The 22,458-nt window shown below is 43.2% G+C and overlaps 1 protein-coding gene across 1 annotated transcript; it reads right to left on the bottom strand.

Annotated features, from left to right (window-relative positions):
- Positions 1 to 14,647: 14,647 nt before the first annotated feature.
- Positions 14,648 to 17,869, bottom strand: LOC131218524 (zinc finger protein GAI-ASSOCIATED FACTOR 1-like). The gene is made up of 4 exons (XM_058213108.1): positions 17,249 to 17,869; positions 16,747 to 17,143; positions 16,334 to 16,563; positions 14,648 to 15,796 (listed from the first exon to the last, which is right to left on the bottom strand). Exons 1-4 carry the CDS (start codon positions 17,421 to 17,423, stop codon positions 15,033 to 15,035), a joined length of 1,566 nt encoding a protein of 521 aa, XP_058069091.1. The 5' UTR covers positions 17,424 to 17,869; the 3' UTR covers positions 14,648 to 15,032.
- Between the last annotated feature and the right edge of the window lie 4,589 nt (positions 17,870 to 22,458).

The following is a 22,458-nucleotide window of genomic DNA, read 5'->3' as shown; positions in this document are numbered from 1 at the left end:
AATTAAGGATCTTTGAATTATTAGTCTTAAATATTTCTACATGATCTAACTAATTGTATAATTGAAATAATTAATTAGTGACGACTTTGGTCATATATAACACTCTCTTACTTTTAAATAAAAGCCTAACTGGATAATCAAAATAATTGATTAGTGGTAACTTTGGTCATATATAATACTCTCTTATTCCTAAACAAAAGTCTAAATGTATAATTGAAATAATTGATTAGTGGCGACTTTACTTATATATATAACCCTCTCTTACTCTTGAGCAGGCGCCCAGTAGCAAGTAAGTCCACATAAAAGCAAACCGATCTTCCATCCCCAGCAAATCGTAAATCCCTCGAGCGTCCACATGGTGGGCCCGTGATTGCTAAGAGAAGGTCCAAGTTTTCACACGTGTTTTAAGGTTTCCACATGTGAAGCAATATGTCTCTCTCATGTTCAACTACCAAAAGCACCGTACTTAAAACTTTTTGACTCTTGAACTTTTGCAGTCTCTAGAAGGACGCGTATTAGGTGAGGTTAGCATGTGGCCCTTGCTGTGGGCCCAATGTATGTTTTGTATATTCATCCGTTTTTACAGCTAATTTTATGTTTTGAACCCAAAATGAGGCAGATCCAAATCTTAGCCGAACCACCGCCACCACACGAAACAGTAGTGATTGAACGGCCACTATTAAAAACTTCCTAGGCCCACCATAATATTTATTTGTCATCCAACCTATTAATAAGTTCACACGGACTTGGATGAAGGGAAAACACATATATCAATTTGATCCAGAACTTTTGGGGCCCACACGAAATTTTTAACAGTCAATCACCGTTGTTTTCTCTAATGTGGTCCACCTAAGATTTGGATATGCTTCCTTTCGAGCTAATGCCCCCAAATGAGCTGTAAAAACGGATTCTTGGAGCCCTACCGTGTGGCCCACCTTGATGTATGTGTTGTATATATCCACGCCGTCCATCCGTTTTTACAGCTCATTTTTGGGCATGAACCCAACAATGAAGCTGGATATACAACGCATACATCGAGGTGGGCCCCACAGTCGGGGTCCTCACCGACTAAGCTGCTCCATATATGGGATTTTATTCAGTACTCTGAAAGAGTGTGACTGGTTATAGACATGCAGTTGGATATTGTACACGTGGATATATGAAACTCAAAACGAACGGTTCACATCGTGAGGCCCACTGCAGATAGGTCATAAACCTAAGATTAGATTCATTATATAACTATGAGATCTGATTTAGTTTTTACTGAATTTGGACAGCTGATGATTTTTCATTTTGACCGTCCCTAAAATGTCTGCTACTTCGGCTAGTAAGGTACGTATAATTTTTATTAGTTTACAGGTCCAATAAATCAATGGGGCCCACAATTTGGACGACCTAATTTGCATTACCTTATGCTGCTGGTATATTTTAAATTCTTCCTGGTAAACCATCACAATCCACCATGGTGGACCCCACCCGCCAACTTGTTGTGTGTTAGCATTTCTCATTAACATGTTACAAAATCTAAAATAATCTTATTACTTGAAAAGAAGAACCATGAAATTGACCATACAAGAGTTGAGCTTCTCACACAAATCATTTGGCCAATCAATGTTAGTTGCGACTTGATTTGTTTTTGTCCATTGTATGTCTCATTATCAAAGGATCATGGGACTGTAAAAATTAAATTATGGATACAATGAACAGCCTAAATATTAAAATTTTAAGTTGAAGTGTAGTTGAAAATTAAATTTAATATATCATACCATTGTTAACGCCGATAATAATATTGTAACTTAATATTTTATATGTTTCATATACTAAGATTTGTATTTATAGATATATATAAAAAAATTAATTAGCATACTTCGACTTATAATTTTTCAAAAAAAATTCATAGTAAAAGAATTCAGGTTTATAGAATATTGTATGTACATGGTGGGAGTGTTAATGAGCTAAGCTCAAAGTCAAATAAAATCAAATTTTTGAATAAAGAATATCGTCAAGCTTATTTCATATTGTTCAAAACCAAGGCCCAAGTCAATCGCACACACAGCTCCTTGACACCCCAATATATATAAGTACAATATATATACCTCCATCCCTTACATTTTTGGAATTGATATGAAGACCTCCGCGTTGAAATGAGGTATCTTTCACTCAATCTACCACTTGAGCCAACGATCGGGGTGTCATCCCTTACAAATTGGATTGTATATGGGGTAACTCAATATGAAGTTAATTTTGTAGGGCACACCATGAGTTATGCCTTATCCACCTTGTCCATCTAGATTGTTTTAGGGTATATTCTAAAGTTGAAGCATATCCAAAGCTCAAGTGGACCACACCATAGGAGAGTGTGAATTGAAAACTTACCATTGAAATATTTACAAGGGCTACAAAGGTTTTGGATAAAGCTTATATTTGTAATTTTCCTTCGTTTATGTCTGTGGGCGGTGGACATCATCATCCCCAATGTTTCCTGTGAAGGGGTTTACTTGAGCTTTGAATGTGCTTCAATTTTGGGCTCAAACCCTAAAATGAGCTTAAAAAATGGATGGACGGTGTGGATAAGTCACATACATTCACAGTGGGCCCAACAGAGTTTACTCAGTACTTTCTCAATACCCAATCTGTTTCCTACATATCTAACTTGATCACATCTATTGGGGGCCCACCGGTATGCTCAATTCAAATACTCAATTATTTATAAGTTTGATCAATATGAGCCATTGATCATATAGGCCCACCTAATATAACTCTTAGACTGATTTGAAGATCTCATAAGGTTAGATGGATTGAGCATTTTGTAGTGAATGTGACCCACTTTTGAAATGGATTAGCCTAAAAATCAAGCAAGCACATTGCTCCTTTGGTCAATGCATTCACATGTCCGTACATTTCAAACATTTGCAGATGCAATTAGAACACAACTCCTTAAGCTGTCCACTAGTTGTGAACGAAAGAAAAACATGAGAAAAGGAGAAAACTGGAGAGAGAGCAAAAAACAAGGGCTGGTCCCATGATTTGGACGGTTTAATTTGACTTATGGGTATGGAATGTATACAATTTCGAGTGCATTTGTTCACACCGTGCCAGAATTTCAAATGACTCCACTAGGCCAAAGAGACTCTGTACTCTTATCCTATGTTACAAAGCCATTAATGTACTTGAAAAGCTGAGACAGACAGACAGACAGCGGTGTGATGCTGTCCAGCCAGACATGAGGTACATTACTGATCTGGATCGTTCATCAGGTTTTCCCCATGTCAGATGGACCATTCTCATTAATCCACCCACATGGTCGAGCCCACCATTCCATTGGTTGTCTATTCCAGTTCCCATATTCCTTTGGACGCGGATTGCGTCCTACCCCCGCTCTGTGGGGCCCAAAGTGATTTAAGTGTTTTATCCACGCCATTAATCGTTTTTCTCATATCATTTTAATTTATGATACAAAAAATGAGGAAGGTCCAGGATTAAGCGGACCACAAAGTGGGGATTTAACTTCAACCATTAAAAACTTCTTGGGAGCTGGAGAAGTTTCGGATCAAGCTGATATTTCATTTTCACTTCATCTACGTCTGCATGGCCTTATTAATAGATTGGATGGTAAAAAGAAAAAAAATCATGGGATGGGCCCACTCAGTTCTGTAGGGCCCTATCTGTACCGGCCCACGGCCAACACTTCCTACTTAGAAATGTTCAACACTAAATATCTCGGCAGTGGGCCGAGCCGCGCTTGTGCTCGGGTTCCTATTTTCTGGCTCAAGCCATATCTGCGCCAGGGTCCTATATCTTGGTCTGTAAAATGGGTTGCAGGTTCACCTAATCTACACACGGTTGTAGATGATCCATACGTTGCAGAGAAAATCAGACTGGTCCGTTGATCAGGTAGGCCATAAATGTACTGTTGGTTGTGAACCGTCCATTTTACCCATTATCTAGGCCATACATGCAATTTTTTCCAAGGGTCGTGATTCTCGAGGGGATAGCACATGTGAGAGATCACGTCCGTTCATTGGGTTTTGGAAGGTTGCATTCTGATATTCCATGGACCAAAGTAATGTTGCTTGGCTGATCAGGTAGGTCAAACTAGTACGAGAAGAATGGACGGAGAGGATAAAAGAAAAGAGAAAAGGAAATCCAACGGTCCAAATTCCACGTACATGCCTTCCTTAATTGATGACTATACTGGCATGATTTTTGGTACAGGGAAATGTTCGCGAAGCCCATTGACTGATGAATGGCATGGATCTCTAGCACGTGGCACTGATGTACAGCTATTGAAACCAATCAAATTGCCAGTCGTCCCATGGGATGATCTCTCTAAAATCACACAAATAAATCAATCCTAACCACCCAATTAAAGGCTATCGAACGGATGGTTAAAAGTAAAATAGTGAGGAAAATCAGATTGTGAGATTTTATTCTCAACGAAATTATCAGGTAATGTACCATCCACAGTTGGACCTGTGATTTGGATGGTCTGGATCACTGTGCAACGCTGCGACTATGCTCCCTGTAAAGTTAAAGAGTCATGCACCTGTTCTTAAATGGTACTAAACTAACATAATAGGAAGAATCTCTGTCCAACCGGTTGGACAGATAAATTACTGTACATGATTTCCAACCTACGAAATACCTACGATCCACCCTGTCCATTACATTATTACCACCATGAGGATCACTTCATGCTAAAATCATCCTAATCCACTCATTTTCTGGGCCACTCGATATAAAACAATATATATCCGCTGATAAATAACAAAAAAAGAGTGATCGAGTTCATGAGTGGATGAATCTTATTTTTTATCTATCATGATTCTCATGATGGGGCCATCCTATTGGACGGACTGGATGTTGCACGCAAATAACATGTTGAAGGTTACAAGTGGGATGAACAGTCACTTTTCGTCCAACCGGTTTAATGCGAGAATCTCCCACATATGAGTCTACCGCATTTTAAAATTATTGCATGGTTTACTGTACATCAGTACCATGCAGCAATATAGACGCTATTGGCCAATAAACAAATGGCTGCATGTGAAGCTTTTGTGCAATGAGATGCACGTGATCATTCCTCTTTCATGAAAAGGTACCATAGGGGTCATGATCATCAGTGACCTGAGTATATGCTGACAGGATTCTCGCATGTGGGACTATGGTTCGATCATCCAAACTATCAATAGGTGGTCTGCAGTATAGGTAAAGGATTCCCTAGAAATCTCTAGGATTGGATGATCTCAGCCCTACAATATACGAGACTTTTTGTAACTCTTACAGTTAACCGTACATTTGTCAATAAAGGTTGGATCGTACAGTTTCATCCAGTCAACGGTTGGATCATTAAAAGATGGACCCACATGTGCAGAATTCGGTGATGGGAAGACATATGATACTACGGCAGAGTATCATGCTTGATACACACTCACTCGAAGTCCGTCTAAACTAAGGGGACCCACATTTAGACAATTCTATTGCCTGAGTAATGGGCAAATGATCATTGACCACTGGCCATTGGATTTTCATTTCAACCATTCAGTGACACAAATCAATGGTTTGAAGATCATATAAGAATAATTATTGGGTCATAGTCCATCTAACTTGTGGCCCACAATCGAATGATTTAATTTGATTCCACGTGTAGAATTTATCGGTGCCTGCGTATTTAGCATCATACTCTGCCAGAGTATCGAAATGTATTGTTTTCTTCTTTAAAACTGCTAAACTGTGCGGTCAATAATGAGCAGCACCCTAAAAATGATGTGAACTACAGTGCTGCCGTGAATAAAAGAGAGAAACTTTGTTACTCTGGCAGAGTATGATGGATGATGCGCATGCACTTCGAAATTACTTAGAAATTTCAAGCGTGGCCAACAACCAACGCAAATTAATTTGTAGAAATTAATGATAACCCACTTTAGATTATAATATAAAAAAACCTAATGTTAACTTTCTATCTTATTGGTGGCCATTTATTGGACGGTCCAAAATGAAAACTATCCAATGGCTCAATTTCAACAAATAAGCATCTCAAAGGCTAGGATTTTTCAAAAAACTTATTTTTGGGCGTGTCGGTCAGATACAGTGGTTTTCACAATTTAGTCAGTTTAATTTGATCTAACATATGTCAAGTGCACAATTCCTGAGCGCCAGAGTATGAAGCCTGGAAGTCTGCCAGAGTATCAAATAAACGGAATGGAAGACGGGACAGTACGGTACAGCAGTGCAGATATTCCAGGTGTAGGAAAACGACAAGAAGGTCGGTTGCTAAATAATCATATTAAAATGGAGAAAATCAGATGATCTAAGTTAATATTGTAGCATAATCGCTCGTGTGCACTTTGTAATTGCAGGAGTAGAAAAAGTGGAGAATGATCATACATGTATGTGATCCCAGCCGTTCATCATACGTATCTAACTGTGTAGACATAGATACTGAAATCTGACTATCCTTGAAGTGGGCCACTCTTGAACAAGGACTGTTGACCATCGGTGGAAAATCATGACCGTTCTTATACATGCACGCCTGTGGCCCACTTGATGGACGCATGAATTTTGAGATATGGGATGCGTATACGGTAACACGCACGCACGGTACATATTCACATGTGTCCATCCCTCTATTCACGTGTGAGGCGAGCCTCTGTTTTTCTGTTTTTTCAGCAATGAAAAGGTCGTTCGCTCAGTCAAAGTCAGGCTTTCGATGTGCAGAGGTAAAAATATTGAGAAATACTTTGATACTCTGGTGGAGTGTGATGAATGATAAACAGGCACTTAGATATTAGTTAAAAACTGCATACTGGAATGCATGTTATTCAAATTAACCCGTCTAAATTACGGGTTCCAGCTTAGAAGATTCATGAACCAAAAATTAATCTTATTTGGTTATTTGACTACAAGATTGGTGGATATTTATTGGACGGTTAAAAATGAAAATAACATCCAACGGTCTTATTTGAGGTCAGGATTGTTCAGCGAATATAATTTTTCAATTATAACTTCGGACAGGGTTAATTTGAGTTGATGTAGTCCACTTTCATAATTCCTAAGTGCTTGCGTATGTAGTAGTCATCAGCCAGAGTATCAACTAATGAGAAAGACAAAAGGACTATCAAATGCTAGAAAGTATGGAAAGTTACAAGTTTTGCATTGAAGAGTGGCTTCTAACGATCCAAACCGTTCATACAAATGGGACTCGCAATAGATGGTGGACATCCATGGATTGTTATTTTATTTTTTTCCTCTCACCCTTGCAAGAGCCCTACCTAGAGCTGTAAGGCAAGGGCCAGGGCCAGGGCCAGGGCATTTGAGCCTGGTTAAGGCTACGGACTCAGATTCGGTAGTGACCCCTCTAGCACCGAGGTAAGTACTCGTTGGTGATGGAAAAGCTCCGTGGGCCCCACCATGATGTATTTTTTATATCCATGCCGTCTATCCATTTTTTCAGATCATTTTAGGGCATGAGACAAAAAATGAGGAAAACCAAAATCTCAAATGGACCACACTAGAGTAAAATCTGGTGATTGAATGTCCACTGTTAAAAACTTATCAGGGGCCACATAAGTTTTGGATCAAGCTGGTATTTATGTTTTCCCTTCATCTATGTATGTGTGACCTAATTAACAGGTAAGATGGAAAATAAATATTCAGCAGGCCCTAGGAATTTTTAATGGTGAGCGTCCAATCACCACTGCTACTTGTGTGGTTCAACTTGAGATATGGATCTGCCTCATTTCTTGGATCATACCATATAATGAGCTGGAAAAATGTGTGGATGAAACATATATACTATGGTGGAGCCTATAAACCATTTTAGAGCACCAACCAGTGCGGACCTCAGTACTGAGCCTGTCACTACCGAATCCCGTCCGGCTGTCTTAGCCCATTGCCATTTCTAATGGCAGATTGGGCTCGACTTACCATAGTAACACCTCAGTGGGTAACACTTACCCTAAGTGTGTGGGGCCCACCGTGATGTATTTTTTGTATATCCATTCCGTCTATCTAGTTTTCCATGTCATTTTCGGATGAGATCCCAAACCTTGATAATATCCAAATCTCGGATGGACTATGCCACTAGAAACAGTGATGAATGACCATTAGAAAATTTTTGTGGTCCACATAGGTTTTGGATCAAGCTAATCTTTGTATTTTCCCTTCATCGAAATCTTCTTGACATGGGTTCTTACTCTTGCTCCGGTGGTAGACTCTCAGGAGTTTCAACACCGGGTCAAGGGTTCGAGTACCCATAGATGGTGAAATTTCACTATGGTGTAAGTGTGTGGGGTCTGTGTGCACGTGCGTACAAAAACAAAAAACATAAAAACAGGAAATCTTCTTGACATAATCAAAGGTTGGATTGCATGCAAATAAACATTACCAAAAGCTTACAGCGGCTCTCTCAATTTTTTAATGATGAGGCACTCAAACACCACTATTTCCTATGGTGTGGTCCACCTGAGATTTGAATATGTATAATTTTAAAATGGACGGAAGAAATGGATGGACAGCATGGATATACAACACATTATCAAGGTTGGCCGCACGTTAAGGGTAAATTAGGTATTACCTGGGTAAGACCGTAGTAGTGTTACCCCTGATGTAGGGCCTACATTGATGATGTGTTATATATCCACACCGTCCATCTATTCCTCTAATGCATTTTAGGATTGGATAGCAACAATTATACATATCCAAATTTCATATGGACCACATCACAGAAAACAGTAGGAATTGAGTGTGGCTCACCATTAAAAATTTCAAAGGGCTCATTATAAGGTTTTCCTAATGTTTATTTGCAATTGAACTATTGGTAATGTCAAGTAGATATGGGCAAAGGGATTTTTTTATTTTTTATTTAAAAAAAAAAAAATCAGATTGATCCAAAACTTTTGTAGCCCAAAAAAGTTTTAATGATTTTTCATCTTTCTTTCTATTGGTGTTGTCCGCATGAGATTTGGATCTCCTTATGATTTCGGTTGATATCCTAAAATGAAATATAAAAACAAATGTATAGCATAGATATATAATTTTTTTTTTTTTTTAAGGTAAGCCCCTCACAATAAGGATAACACCCACTAAGTTGTTACCCCGATGACAGCTAATCTATTCTCGTTAGTTGGACTCAGCTAGGATTAAACTTGAGCTGAGGCAGTTAGAAGTGTACACGAGTCAAACCGAGTCTAGCTTAGCACAGTTCAACTCAACTCGGCCACTAGTTGACCCCAGTTCGAACTCAGCTCAACTCGGTTCAATTAGCAGCTCAGGCTAGTTCAGGCCAACATCAAGCCTCTGCGACATTTTCGCAAACACATGAAGCGCACCTTCAATTTCTCATGGAATGTAAAACAACAGTATCAATTTATAAGTATTTCATCAAACACTCAGTATGTAATATAAAAATCAAGATACAAAGGTATTCGTTTATATCCATACCTTCCTCGCCACCAGCTAACACTTCGTCGAGTCATTTTATCAAACACTTATGAAGCATCATCAATATCAAAATAATCAAGTCACCAAACTAGTTCGATCAGAGTTTGATTTGAGTTGGGGTTCGATACAAGTCGATCTTAGGAAAGCTCACACTCGGCTCAAAAAATTTTTCAAGCTCAAAAAATCAACTCCACTCGGCTCGGACTTAGTTTCAAATCGAGTTGAATTGAGCTAGCTAACCTAGCTAACTCGGTTCATGTACAGCTCTAGAGGCTGCCCATGGCAACCCTATCCAAGTCCGACTAGGCGGGCCACAGTATACAAAGCAAATTGTTTTTTTTTTTAAAAATAAAAAAAAAAAAAAAAAATCTAGCCATTCATTTGTGTTGCTATGTTATGGCCCACTTCTAGTGACAAATGCTCTCATTTTTTCCACCGAATGGAAAGCTCAGATCTTAAGCATGTCACATTACGACACGTGCATTGTAGAAACTATTGTTAGGAAGTCACAGTCTTAAAATTAAAATGGTTAAGCAATCTAACATCTGACTTTGGACGCTTGTTTACTTAATGTGGGTTTGGTTGCACCAAAATACTATGAACTTTCCGAAAGGTTTACAACAATTATCAAGGTAACTCAGAAGGTGACGGGTGGCGTTGGATTGGATTGGGTCCCACCTATCTCTGAGTTGACTCTGACAAGCCACATTAGACTCGTTCCGGTCCTAAAACCATGATCTGTGCCCTTCATCAAGTGGGCCACCGAGATCAAGCAGTCTACTTTTATGTTGGGCCACATGACTATGTTGAAACAGGCTATTCGTCATCCTTTTTTTAATCTAACCGTCCATTTTTTTTCGGCTGAGCTAGTGAGCAGACCATCTAATTTTTAGGCCAAAATGTTCATGACACGTGTGCAGCCGAACAGCCTCTTCAGTATATCATCTCACGAATCCCCATAGTTGCTGTAACATACGTTCCTGGTTGTGGGACCCATTGTAGATGGGGCACATCACTAATTAGATGATCCTCACCTTTGATTAGTGGCATTTTCTTGTTGAATTCTCACCATTGACTATCCCATCTTGACCGTCCACTAAATGTTCCCCGGTCAATAAGTGGTCCATCTAAAGTGGGACCTCATGATCTGAACGCTCTACGATGAAGCGATTTCGTCAAGCATACAGTGGTTATACGCATGCGTATGAATCATCACTCTGCCAGAGTAATTAAAAAATCCAAAACAAAAGAAGAGATTCATCATTTCAAAGCGATGGGGCTGATAGGTAACGTGTATTAACCGGTACATACACGCGAGCATCATACAGTTGATTATACGATATTTTCCCGATATACGCGGCCTTTTCAATTCGGACAATTTTGGGCCATGGTCAGCCAATCTATGCCGTTGGTCGGTTGCTTTCCATCATGGATGGACCATGGCCCAAAAATCTTCCCGATTGCAAAAACCCGGCTACCGATATTTATCAGTTGAATGTAGACCATTGCTATTGCTTGGCCACAAATTGATAGGTTAAGATCAGCCCGTTGATATTTTTGGGACGAGAACTGATCACCTGCAGGCATGGTACCACAATATGTGGTGTCGTATTATATTTCCTGCTAGTGCCCCACTTGTGTAGGACATCAAGACCGTTAAGATAGTGGGCCCTGCCATGAAGATCACCTGGGTCCATTCATCAGGTGGGCCGTACGGTAGGAATCAACAGATAACAGATGGTTCTAAGAGACTTAAAGCATGGCCCACCTAGCCAACGCATCAGCCTGATTTTCGAGAATGGTGACCTTCAATCCTTCATGGTGAGGCGTATCGTATTCATGCCCGCTGATTTCAGTCGTGGATTGCCTGTAAGATATCCACCCCGTCCATCCGTTAGTGAAGCAGATTCAAAACTCAGGTGGGCCACACGAAAGGGTAAAGTGACCGTTGAAACCTTCCGGGGTGGATATCTCACAAACATCAAGGTGGGCCCCACCGAGGTTGCGACCACATATGGTAAAGAAGCATTTCCTAAATAAGTGGCAGGTTGACTGGGGAGATGGCCCTGTACCATAAGTTGCGTTACAGTTGCTTGTAGGGATCTATTCTCTTTTTGGAAAATCGCCCGTGGGCCGGGTTCGGGCTGAAGAATCATAATTTTGAATGATTCTGGCCCGAAGGCCTGGCCCGAAATCGTCAGTCCCTGGCCTGGCCGTTTGACAACCCTATCCACGAGGAAACGAATCGCCTGGTGACTCAGCCATCAGGGATATCCATGGTAGCAGGCGATGCATTTTATCCACGCCGTCCATCCGTGCTTTCAGCTCATTTTAGGGCACGAGCCAAAATGAAGCAGATCCAAAGCGCAAGTGGACCACACCACAAGAAACTGTGGTGAATGAACGCCCACCATTAAAAACATCTCCCGAGTAACAAAAGTTTTGGATCAAGCTGATATTTGTGCTTTCCCTTCATCAAGGTCTACGTGACCTTATCAACAGGTTCGATGGCAAATAAACATCATGGTGCGTCCCATGAAGGTTTCAACGGTGGGTTTCATTATCCCCACTGTTTCCTGTGGTGTGGTCCACTTGATATTTGCAACTACTTCACTTTTGGGTTCATGCCCTAAAATAAGCTGGCAAAACGGATGGACAGCGTGGATATAAAATAAACACACCAAGGTGGGCCCCACAGTGCGGTAGAATCCGCTTCCTATACACCAAGGGGTGCACCGTCCACAGTTAAAAAACCACAGTTGCAAAGAAACGTACTCCCATGCCTCCAGATCGTGTACCCCTCTGTATATGATTATCCTGCAACCTCTGCCAACGACTGGCATTTGTTCTGACTGGACCCGGACCCCACTCCAATAAATGGGTCTTTTTTCACTGATTGCGAACTATTATAGCCTTCAGTACATTTTAGTTAATATTTTGTATTGCCCCCCGTTAAAAGGTTAGGATTGTCTCCTCCTTTTACGGTGCGATTGTTATTTATGGACTCTGGCCCACTCAAATGAACAGCTCCTATGTAATGTATGCATGCCACGTTTCCGTCACACCATTCGAGACCATCAATGTGCTGCTGCCGCTCTGTACGTTGCACCCAATAAGCTTCGCTCTTTTTACGACTAGACATGCCCCAAAACCTCTCTACCTTTCACTTTGGCTTTAGGCTTATGTTGCATGATGCTCCTAAGCCCTTCATATGGTGGGCCGGAGTTATTCCATACCCCCACCAGATGGCTTTTGCAGCTTATTTTAAAACGTGACAATTTTTTTAAAAAAGGCTGATCCACAGTTTAAGTGGGCCGTAACTTTCTTGGGCCCACCCAAGTTTTGAATCAGACTCGTGATTTTTTGAGTTGTTTGATACTCGGGATGCGTGTACTACGCTTGATACACAGGCACTCAAGATTGTACACGTGGCATACATTAATTGGCATAAAACTGATTAGATTGTGCAGCCCAATATCGCCTAGTAAAATCCCAAAATTAGGTTGATTTAACAATCCTAACCTCTGATTCGTGGACATTTGTTTATGAGAGAAAATACCGTTGGATAATTTTCATTTTTAACCGTCCAATAGAGGTCAACCAAAATCCGAGAGTCAGATAATCAAATAAGCCTAATTTTTGGGTCATGATACATTTAAACTGGATTGAATGATTTCGACAGTTTAATTTAACAACTTGTACGACACGTATGCAATTTCAAAGTGCCTATATATCACACTGCCGGAGTATCAAAGCTTTTCTATTTAGCTTTTCCCTTCCCCCTAGTGGAACTCATGAACGAGGTAGATGGCATAGAAACATCACAGTGGGCCCGGGAAACTCTCAATGATGGGAGTTCCCATCCTCTCCATTCACCATGGCATAGCCCACTTGAGTTTTGGACTGGCCTGATGTTTAGAACAGGTCGCAACTTCGTGTAGGTCTACTACCAGGCCTATTTCTAAGATGGGACCCACGCGAACATGCCCTGCTTCTTCACATCAGGTATGAACCCATTTCTACGTGTGACCCACCAGACCTACAGACTAGCCCTTTCGGCTAATGCAGGTCCGTGATGGGATGGACCCAGCTGATGGATTACCAGGTGACGTCCTACCAAACGACGCACCTCACTCGAATCTGGTGCGTGGCCCATGTAAACCCCCTCCCAAATCCATTTAAGTGTCGCCGAGCGAGTCAATGTTAAAATGAATCGAGAGAGACGTGGGACCCGTTTTTCATTGAACTTATGCAGCCCACGTGACAGCTACCAGCATCTACCAGCTTTCAACAGCAATGCTGTCGCCTGGATTTTCTTTCAAAGCGTCCCCCACACCCCTCCTTCACGTCCGATCCGCCACCCGGACATCACTGACCAAAATAGAAACCGCACACGTGGGTACTTGCTACTTCTGGACCGTCCATACGCCGTGGGGCATTGCTTCAGAAACCACACCGATTGTACAGTCCCAACCATATCCTTTTTACCCATCAAAGTTTCTATCGGTCAGTGAGAATGGCAGGTGCTTCCAGTCAATTGCGATTTTAGCCCTCCTCTACAATTATACCCGCACGCATTTACCAGGTAAGAGGGACTCTTCGGGGCCATAAAACCTAGTAGCGCCACGCGTGCCAACTTCGCACACGTTTGCACAATAGCTGGGAGTGAAAATGCTCATCTACGGCTGTACCACAACTTGTGGTACACCACATTTTCTGTAAGGAATCAGAAACATGAAAACGGTAGGCCCCACCACGGAGCTGACCTGAACGGGAAACCATGGCGGCCCGATTATCAGGTGGGCCACAACGTTGGAATCAATATATAGCCGTTGGTATGGCCCACCTACTGAGCCGATAAATCCGATTCTAGGGAAGGTCGATCTTCATGATGGAGCCTATCCTTTTCATGATAATGATGTCTGTGTTGGCGGGAAAGATAGCAGGCACTGGTACCACAACTTGTGGTACTGTTACCGGTAGGTGATCAGTACTGAAAAAGAAATATCCGGCGGTCCACACCTTTGGTGGACTACGCATGTACAAAAGAACGTACAGCTAGACAAGCCTAACCAGCTGTCCACAGTCATCTTACACGTTTGACAAACTGATAGGTGGGCCGGCGTTTTCTTAGAACATGGCCCATGCACCTGATAAGCGTCCCAGAACTCGTACATGTGTGAGGGGCAGATCAAAAATCGAGATGGGCATTTAAGGAATATTTAAAAAATAAAAAGCTACAAGCCCAACGCGGCTTTGACGATGGCTCTCTCTACTTCCTATCTTTTTTCTTCATTACACTGTACATACCTCTCTTAAACCTCTGCAAACAACAAATGAAGGAAAGCTTTGCAAATCCATTCCCCCATTTTTCTAAAAAAAAAACAAGAAGGGAAATTTCAAAAAAAAAAAAAAAAACACTAATTTTACTAACAACAAAAAATCTACCATTTCTACCCCTAGCAAAAAATAGTAATTACCAACACTACTCCGACTTACCTGCACAGAGCCTCCTCCCAAAACCGAAACCCGAAACGTTACAAACAATGTCGGGCGTTTGGGCTTTTCTGTATCTCTGCTGCGGCCTTCTCCTATGATTTACCGGGCGAGCTTCCGCCACCGAACGAGCCCGCGATGTCGAGCCCGCCCCCAATTGAGGTTATTAGTGCCGAGAGCGGCCCGCCACCAGCGGCGCCGCCTCCCATCCCCAGGCCGAGGAGATCGAGCGTGGCAGGTTTGGAACCGAACAACGTTTGGCCCATCATGAATTCGGGCAGCCCGACGCTGTTGTAGGGGAGCCCGAGGCCAAGGCCCGACGCTGGCTCTGGCTGGTGCCACTGCAAACTGTCTTGTTGAGACGGGGCAGGCGCCGGCGCCATGGATGATAACCCGAGCCCGAAGCCTCGGAAGAGGGAGGAGTTGGTAGCCGCTGCGCCCATTTGGGCGGCCTTCTGCAGCAGGGCGGTCGCCGACATGTGGGGCGGAGGGGGAGGAGCGAATTGCCGACGGTGGTGGTCCTGCTGGGCCGTCGCCAGCGGTGAAAACAGGGAAGAGCTGTTGGTTGAGAGGCAGAGGGAGGTAGGCTCCACAGACGCAACTGGCAATGATGTCGTCGTGCGATCCGATCGGGTCATGGCCCCGATTAGATCAGTGAATGAAGAGCTCTGAGACTGTAAGCTGCTGCCGCTGCCTGTGCCGGCAGAGGCGAAGATGCTGGCAAAGATGCTGCTGCTGCTGCTACTTCCATTGGAAGTCGTGGTGGTGCTGCTGCTGCTTCCAATTACAGCAACCGGTGGTGGCATCGGAATCTGCTGTAAGATTCGGGCGGGATTTTCAGGCTCTGTAATTCCTCCGGCTGAAAGAGAAGCAGAATCAGAGAACACCCAACAACAGAAACTATCTTTATCTCGGAAAAGCATAAGTTCTGTAGAATTTTTCTTCATTTAAAAAAAAAAAATATGAAAAGCAGATAGAAGCAATCATCTTCCCTCTTTTCTTCTATTTCTTTATACATATCTTTACTACCTTTCATCGATTGCAGAAAACGAAAGAAAGCCTCCTCAGAAAGTTCATCTCAGACCTTTTAGAGCTACATCTAAAAAGCACACACCCAATCTCTCTTTCCCCTTTTCTACCTCTTTCTCGCCCTCTCTCTCTCTCTCTCTCTCTCTCTCTCTCCTCTTTCTATTTTTTTCTTCTTCTTTTTTTTTTTAATCTTCCATTACCAGACAAAACCCAAAGCAATAAAAATCCAAGACCTCGAAGGGTTTTTATTTTAACAAACAGATCCAACCAAACATCTAGGGGGGAAAACAACACAAAATACAAAAGCAAATACAAATCCCATCTCCGCTACAGGAAAAAAGAACCATATAAATAGAGAGGGAATTACCTCCCTGTGAAATAGGCAAAACAGCAGACACCACATCTGCAGCAGCAGCAGCAGCAGCAGCAGAAGACGCAGCAGCAGCAGCAGAAGAAGCAGCAATTTTAAGCTTCGGATCTTCTTCCGAATTGGAATTTGCTGTAGCTGTACCAGCAGCTGCAACCGCTGTATGCGCCTTGGCGCTCTCCTCCGCCAATGCATCGCAGAAAGCTCGGTGCGTGATGAAACTATCTCTCCTGCAATCAAAACCGAAAAATGAGAAAACCCCAAATCATAGAATTCAAGAAAAAGGGGAAAGAAAGGGAGAATTCTGCGTGATGAAGCTATCCCTTCTGCAATCGAAAACGGAGAAATGAGAAAAACCCAAATCATAGAATTCAAGGGGAAGGGGAAAGAGAGGGAGAATTCGGCAATCAGACCTGGAGAACAAGGTCCCACAGTCGCACCGGTACTCGCGGGTCCCGCACGTCTTCGAATGCGCTTTCCAGTCCGACTGAACGGCGTACTTCTTCGAGCACTTGTCGCACTTCCACTTCTTCTCGCCATGCTTCCGGCAGAAGTGCTTCTTGATGCCGGTGAGGTCGCCAAGCGCCCGCGACGGGTCGTGATGAACGCACGAAGGCTCCGGGCACACGTACACTCGCTTCCGCACCTCCTTCCCCGATCGCTGCCGCAGCTTCCACGGCAGGTTGTGGCCCCGCCGATGTAGCTGGAGGTTCTGATCCCGCTGAAATCCCTTGTTGCAGATCTCGCATACGAACCGGTTCGTCGCCATCAGTGTCTTCGGCGACAGCGCAATCACCTCCGCGTCCGGATCTGCAACAACTCAGAAACTGTGAACCCAAATCCCACAATTCTCATTCTGCTCCGCGCCGGGATCTGCAAAATTCTAAAATTTAAACGATCGGTTCCGCTTTCTACCTGGCATTCCAGGGAGATTCCGCTTCTTCTTCGTTGTGGTCGTCGTTGTAGTAGCCGCAGCGGCCGTGGCTACAATCTGACCAGAAGACGAGACGCTCGCATCGCCGGAAGCCGACGTCACGTTCGATGCCGCCACCGGCGAGGAATTCTCCAATTCGTGCAATTCGACTGACATCGCCGCTGGAAATTCTAGGGCTTCTCAGCCGTCGTATCCAAAGTTCTTCGATCTGCGATTTTTAGGGGTTTCGGTCCTGCTCCAGCAACCAGTCGCGGCCAGTCAGCTCCAACTACCAGTCCAACTCGACGGACCGAATCCTACGATTCCGCCTATCAGCGACTTCGATTGCCGGAGGATCACCGGACTTCTGACACCGCCGACAGGATCCTCGCCGGAGAACTAGAAATCGACGAGAAATGGAGACCCTCTCAGGTCACCGACATTTACGATCCGGGATTCTAGATCCTCGGTGCCGTTTCTTCAGACGCCGAAAACCGCGAAACGTCTTGGAGAAGATTCGGATTCCGATATTTCGGTAAGGGAGAACGATATATCGGGCCGTGGAGTTTCGGGTATCGGTGCCGGTAAGGGAAGATAGATGGTCGTCTAAGGCGGCGAGGAGAGTATCTGTCTTCTTCTTCGCTTTTGAAGGGGAAAAAAAAAAAATAAAGCTGGGGAACAGTTAACCATGGTTAGTTTTTAACCTGAGGTTTAACCACCGTGTCGACGAGGCCAGACCTTCCAGTCTTCGTTCTCTGGGAAACGTTGCCGTCCACGTGGCGGACGATGCGAGAGCATGGAGGGTTCGGCATATGCTGCAGGGGGCTTCGGACCAAGTGGTTCCCACACCGTTTGTCGTGTAGCGACTCGCGGAATGGGTTTGAATTTTGTATTAAAATAGTAGTCTGTCATTATTTAACTGAAGTTTTGTCGTAAGGCTCTTTGCAGGATACTTGCACGTAGTTCTGTGGGGCCCACTGTGTTGTGCGTGTGACATCCAATCCGTCCATCAGTTTATTCTTTTCGTGATCACCGTACATATTAAAAATCAACTGGATTTAAAGATCAGGTGAGTTGCGCTGCGGGGAAGAGAGTAACATAATGTCTAAACCTTCTATGTTCGTCAGATGTGGCCTGCCCTGGCTTGATGGGTTTTGGATTGTCTGGTGAGGTGCACCTGGTGAACGGGTGGGATGGAATATAGAGACCATGGTGGCCTCGGAATTTGGCGTCCCCTCATCATTGTTCCCTCCGATATGGCCCAGCTGAGTTGTAAACCGGCCGATGCGTAGAAGCCAGGGACCCGCCTGATGAACGGAGTGGATGTCACACATGAAATACGGTGGGCCCATGAGTTCGGACGCAGGTTGCCTACAAAACCCTTTTGCAGGAAGTTCTTGTTCTCGGAAGCTAGATGGGCCACCGTGATGTTCGTGAGAAATTCACCCCATCCACCTGTTTTTTTTATGGGATGACGTTTGGACAAGAGTCCAAAATGTACGAGATCCAAAACTAAAGTGGACCTCACAACAGCTGATGTAGAGAATTCCGTTGGGCACGTGTCCGTGATCCTCGCGTCCGCCCGTCTCTATCTGGGAACGGGCGGAAGCTTTGAGTGGCCACCGTTGTATATGGGTATTATCTACACCGTCCATCCATTTTTTCCTATCATTTTACGATATAATCCCGAAAATAAGGTATATCCAAGGCTCAAGTGGACTATAAAATGGGGATTAAATTCTTACCGTTGAAAATATTTTGGGGCCACTGAAGAAAAAAAAAAATTTGTTTTCTCTTCGTCAAGTCTACGTAACTTTACGAATAGGTTGGCAAATAAACATCACGGTGGACCCTAGATAAGATTCAACGGTGAGAATCATTATCACTGCTGCTTCCTGTGGTGTGGCCCACTTGAACCTGGGATCAGCTTTTTTGGGGCTTGTAACCTAAAATTATACGAAAAAACGGATGGATGGTGTAGATAACACCCATACATCACTGGCTACTCAAAGCTCCTGCCCGGGGTCCTTACTCTTGCCCGGGTGGTAGACTATCAGGAGTTTCAACTCCCTGTCAAGGGTTCGAGTACCATAGGTGGTGAAATTCCACCAGGTGTGCGTGTGTAAATAAGAAAAAAACGAAAAAAACCTCCTGCCCGCTCCCAGCTGGAGACCGGTTGGGGTAGGACGCAATCCGCGTCACCACCGAGGTGGGTGGGATCCCTGACTGTGGGGCCCACTGTGATGTATTTGTCTTATATCTGCGCCGTACATCAATTTCCAAAGCTCATTTTAAGGTATGATACCGAAAATGAAACAGAGACAAATCTCAGGTGGACCATTATACTGGAAACAGTGGTAATTGACCGTTACAAACTTCTCACGGGACACAAGTTTTAGATGAAACATTCTGGTGGCCCTTATTAAGTTTTTAATGGTAAGTATCAATCACTACTGTTTACTGGTTCACCTTAGATTTGGATCTGCTTCATTTATGGGTATCATGTCTCAAAAAGAGCTTTATAAATGTATGGACCGTGTGGATTTAAGGCACGTACATCACAGTGGGCCCCACAGTTCGGGATCCACCGACCTCGGTGAATCCAAGGATCCACCCAAACCGCGCCCCATTCTGCCCACCACCTCATGATCATCAGACCGCTCGTTTAAAAGCTCTAAATAGTGGTAGGCATTGAAGGAATGTCACTGATCGAGATCACAACCGTCCATGATAAAGCTAGATAGATATTGATTTAATGTACGGTGAGATCTCTCACTTTGTAATTTGCACGTTGCAGGGTGGGGCAGAAGGAGAGAGCAGATGGACCTAGCCTGTTGGAACGTTGCCGGTATAGGTTCAGACATGAGGAGCTTTGGTCGTTTTAAATCCGGGTACAGGTCCGGGTCGGGGTCCACAACACCGCCGTAACTACGAAATGGGAGGTCTCTCGTTTAACTGGGAGCGGATTTGATCACCTTAGGTGCGGACGTGTGCCACAAAAATCAACCAGATTCAAATCTTAGGAGGACTACGCGTTATTTTGTTATCTATCAATGGCTAGAATTCTGACGGTGGATAGTCTTAGGAAGAGAAGGATATGTTTAGTGAACATTTGTTTGTGCCGCACGAAGGTGGAGGAATCGGTGGACCATCTGCTGCTCCACTGTTCCTTCATTTCTTCCATTTGGACTGATTTTCGGGTCCATTTCGTTCTCAGTTGGTGTCCTCCTAACACCGTCTCCTCCCTATTTATGGATTGGCATAGGGTGAAGCTTGGAAAGAGTCGGTCCATGTTGTGGAGAATGACCTTTCTTGTCATTTGGTGGTGCGTTTGGGCGGAAAGAAACGGCAAATGTTATCAAGATTCTTCAAATTCTACGGCTTGGGTGTTATGTAGAGCTAAATCACTAATTATTGAATGGGCTACCCATGTTGAATCCTGAAGGCTTTTTGTTTCTTGGCATGTAGCCTTTGTCTGCTATCTCAGCAGTACCGGCTGCTGCTTTTGTTTTTGTTTTTTTCCTTTCTTTTAATGCAAGTCTCGTTATCTTTCAAAAATAAAAATAAAAAAAATCAATGTCTAGAAATTGGTTTCTATGTTGTGGCCCACCTGATGGGTATATTGAGATGAATTTTTCACAAAGTGATCCTTACGTGGGGCTAACCTATTTGCAGAGTAGTAATAATCTTATGAATAATTTGGATGACATATAAGCATTATGGTTAGAGTTATACATGAACAAAGTTAGCTCGCTTAACTTGCTCAACTCAACTTAAAAAAGTTTGATTCAATTTGGTTTGAAATTGAGTTTAAGCCTAGTTGAGTTGGTTTTTTGAGCTCAAAAAAATTTCGAAATGAGTTTGAGCTTGGCCGAGCTTGACCCAATTCGAACTCGGTTCAAACTAGTTCCATGACTTAGTTATTTTGATATTGATGTTGCTTGACAAGTGTTTTGTGAAATTACTCATCTGAGGGTCAACTGGAGGCGAGGAAGGTATGGACATGAAACAAATACCTCTGTATCTTAATTTTTAATGTTGACTAATAAGTGTTTGATGAAATATTTGTAAACCAATGTTGCTGCTTTACATTATGTGAAAAACTGAAGGTGCACTATATGTATTCAAGAAAATGTCGCCGAGGCCCGAACTCAGCTCGAACTGCTAACCTAACCAAGCAAAGCTGGCCAATCAAGCTTAGGACAGATGTTAGTTGAGTTTGAGTTGGGTCAGCAAGTGGTTGAGCTGAGTCGAGTTGTGCCAAGCTCAACTTGGTTTAACTCTTGTACACCTCTAACTCTAGGAAGGTTTCAACCGTGGATGCTTTCGCTTATGTTTCCACTATTACGTTGGTGTGGCCCACTTGAATTTTATATATTCCTGATTTTCAGGTTCCTGTCCTGTTTTAGTCTTTCAAAACATATGGACGGAGTGGATTTATCAAGGACATCCCTGATGGTTCCACACTGCCCCGGGCACAGGTATACCTGCTGCTCAAAGGAAAAAAATAACGGTACACCGCGGGACCACGTGATTCCTCCATCAGGTATCTGCTGTTAAGTGGAACAGTTAAACAGGTAGCCCCATCATTTGATGATTCAGACCTCTTCGATGGGACCCAACGACGATGCTGCCATGCAGGAAGCAGGTTGTCCGAAGATCTTAGCCCTTCGTACTGTGACTTATCAGTAGACGATTGAGGAAAATAATTAATGTGGTTTTGTAGTTGAGAAGTTTTTCATACTCTTGCTGAGTGTAGGCAACTTAAGTTCATTTCCTAACTGGCTGATGGCTGGAAATTCCATGGACGGCCAGAATGAAAACATTCAATGGATAAAATTCAACGAACGTATTCCAATTAATTAGAGGGATTCGATCCATCTGATCTTTCGACGGTAGTCTGTATACGATGGTTTTCACAATTTGGACGGTTCGATTTGAGTTAATATATGCCACGTGTATAATTTTCTGAGGGAGCGGATTGGGTGAGACCCAACCTCACCCAATACGGTGGGGCCCTTACCGTGGGGCCCACCTTGTTTTATCTATTTTGTATCCATCATATTCATCCGTTTTTCCATCTGAAGAGAAAAACAAATATGAGTTTGATCTAAAACTTTTGTGGCCCATTAATAGTCAATCACTACTGTTTCCAATGGTATGGTCCACTCGACAATTGGATCTACTTCAATTTTAGGATCATGCACTGAAA

Source organism: Magnolia sinica, chromosome 11 (assembly GCF_029962835.1).
Source record: "Magnolia sinica isolate HGM2019 chromosome 11, MsV1, whole genome shotgun sequence".
NCBI classification, from domain to species: Eukaryota; Viridiplantae; Streptophyta; class Magnoliopsida; order Magnoliales; family Magnoliaceae; genus Magnolia; species Magnolia sinica.
This window is presented reverse-complemented; position numbering and strand designations above follow the sequence as displayed.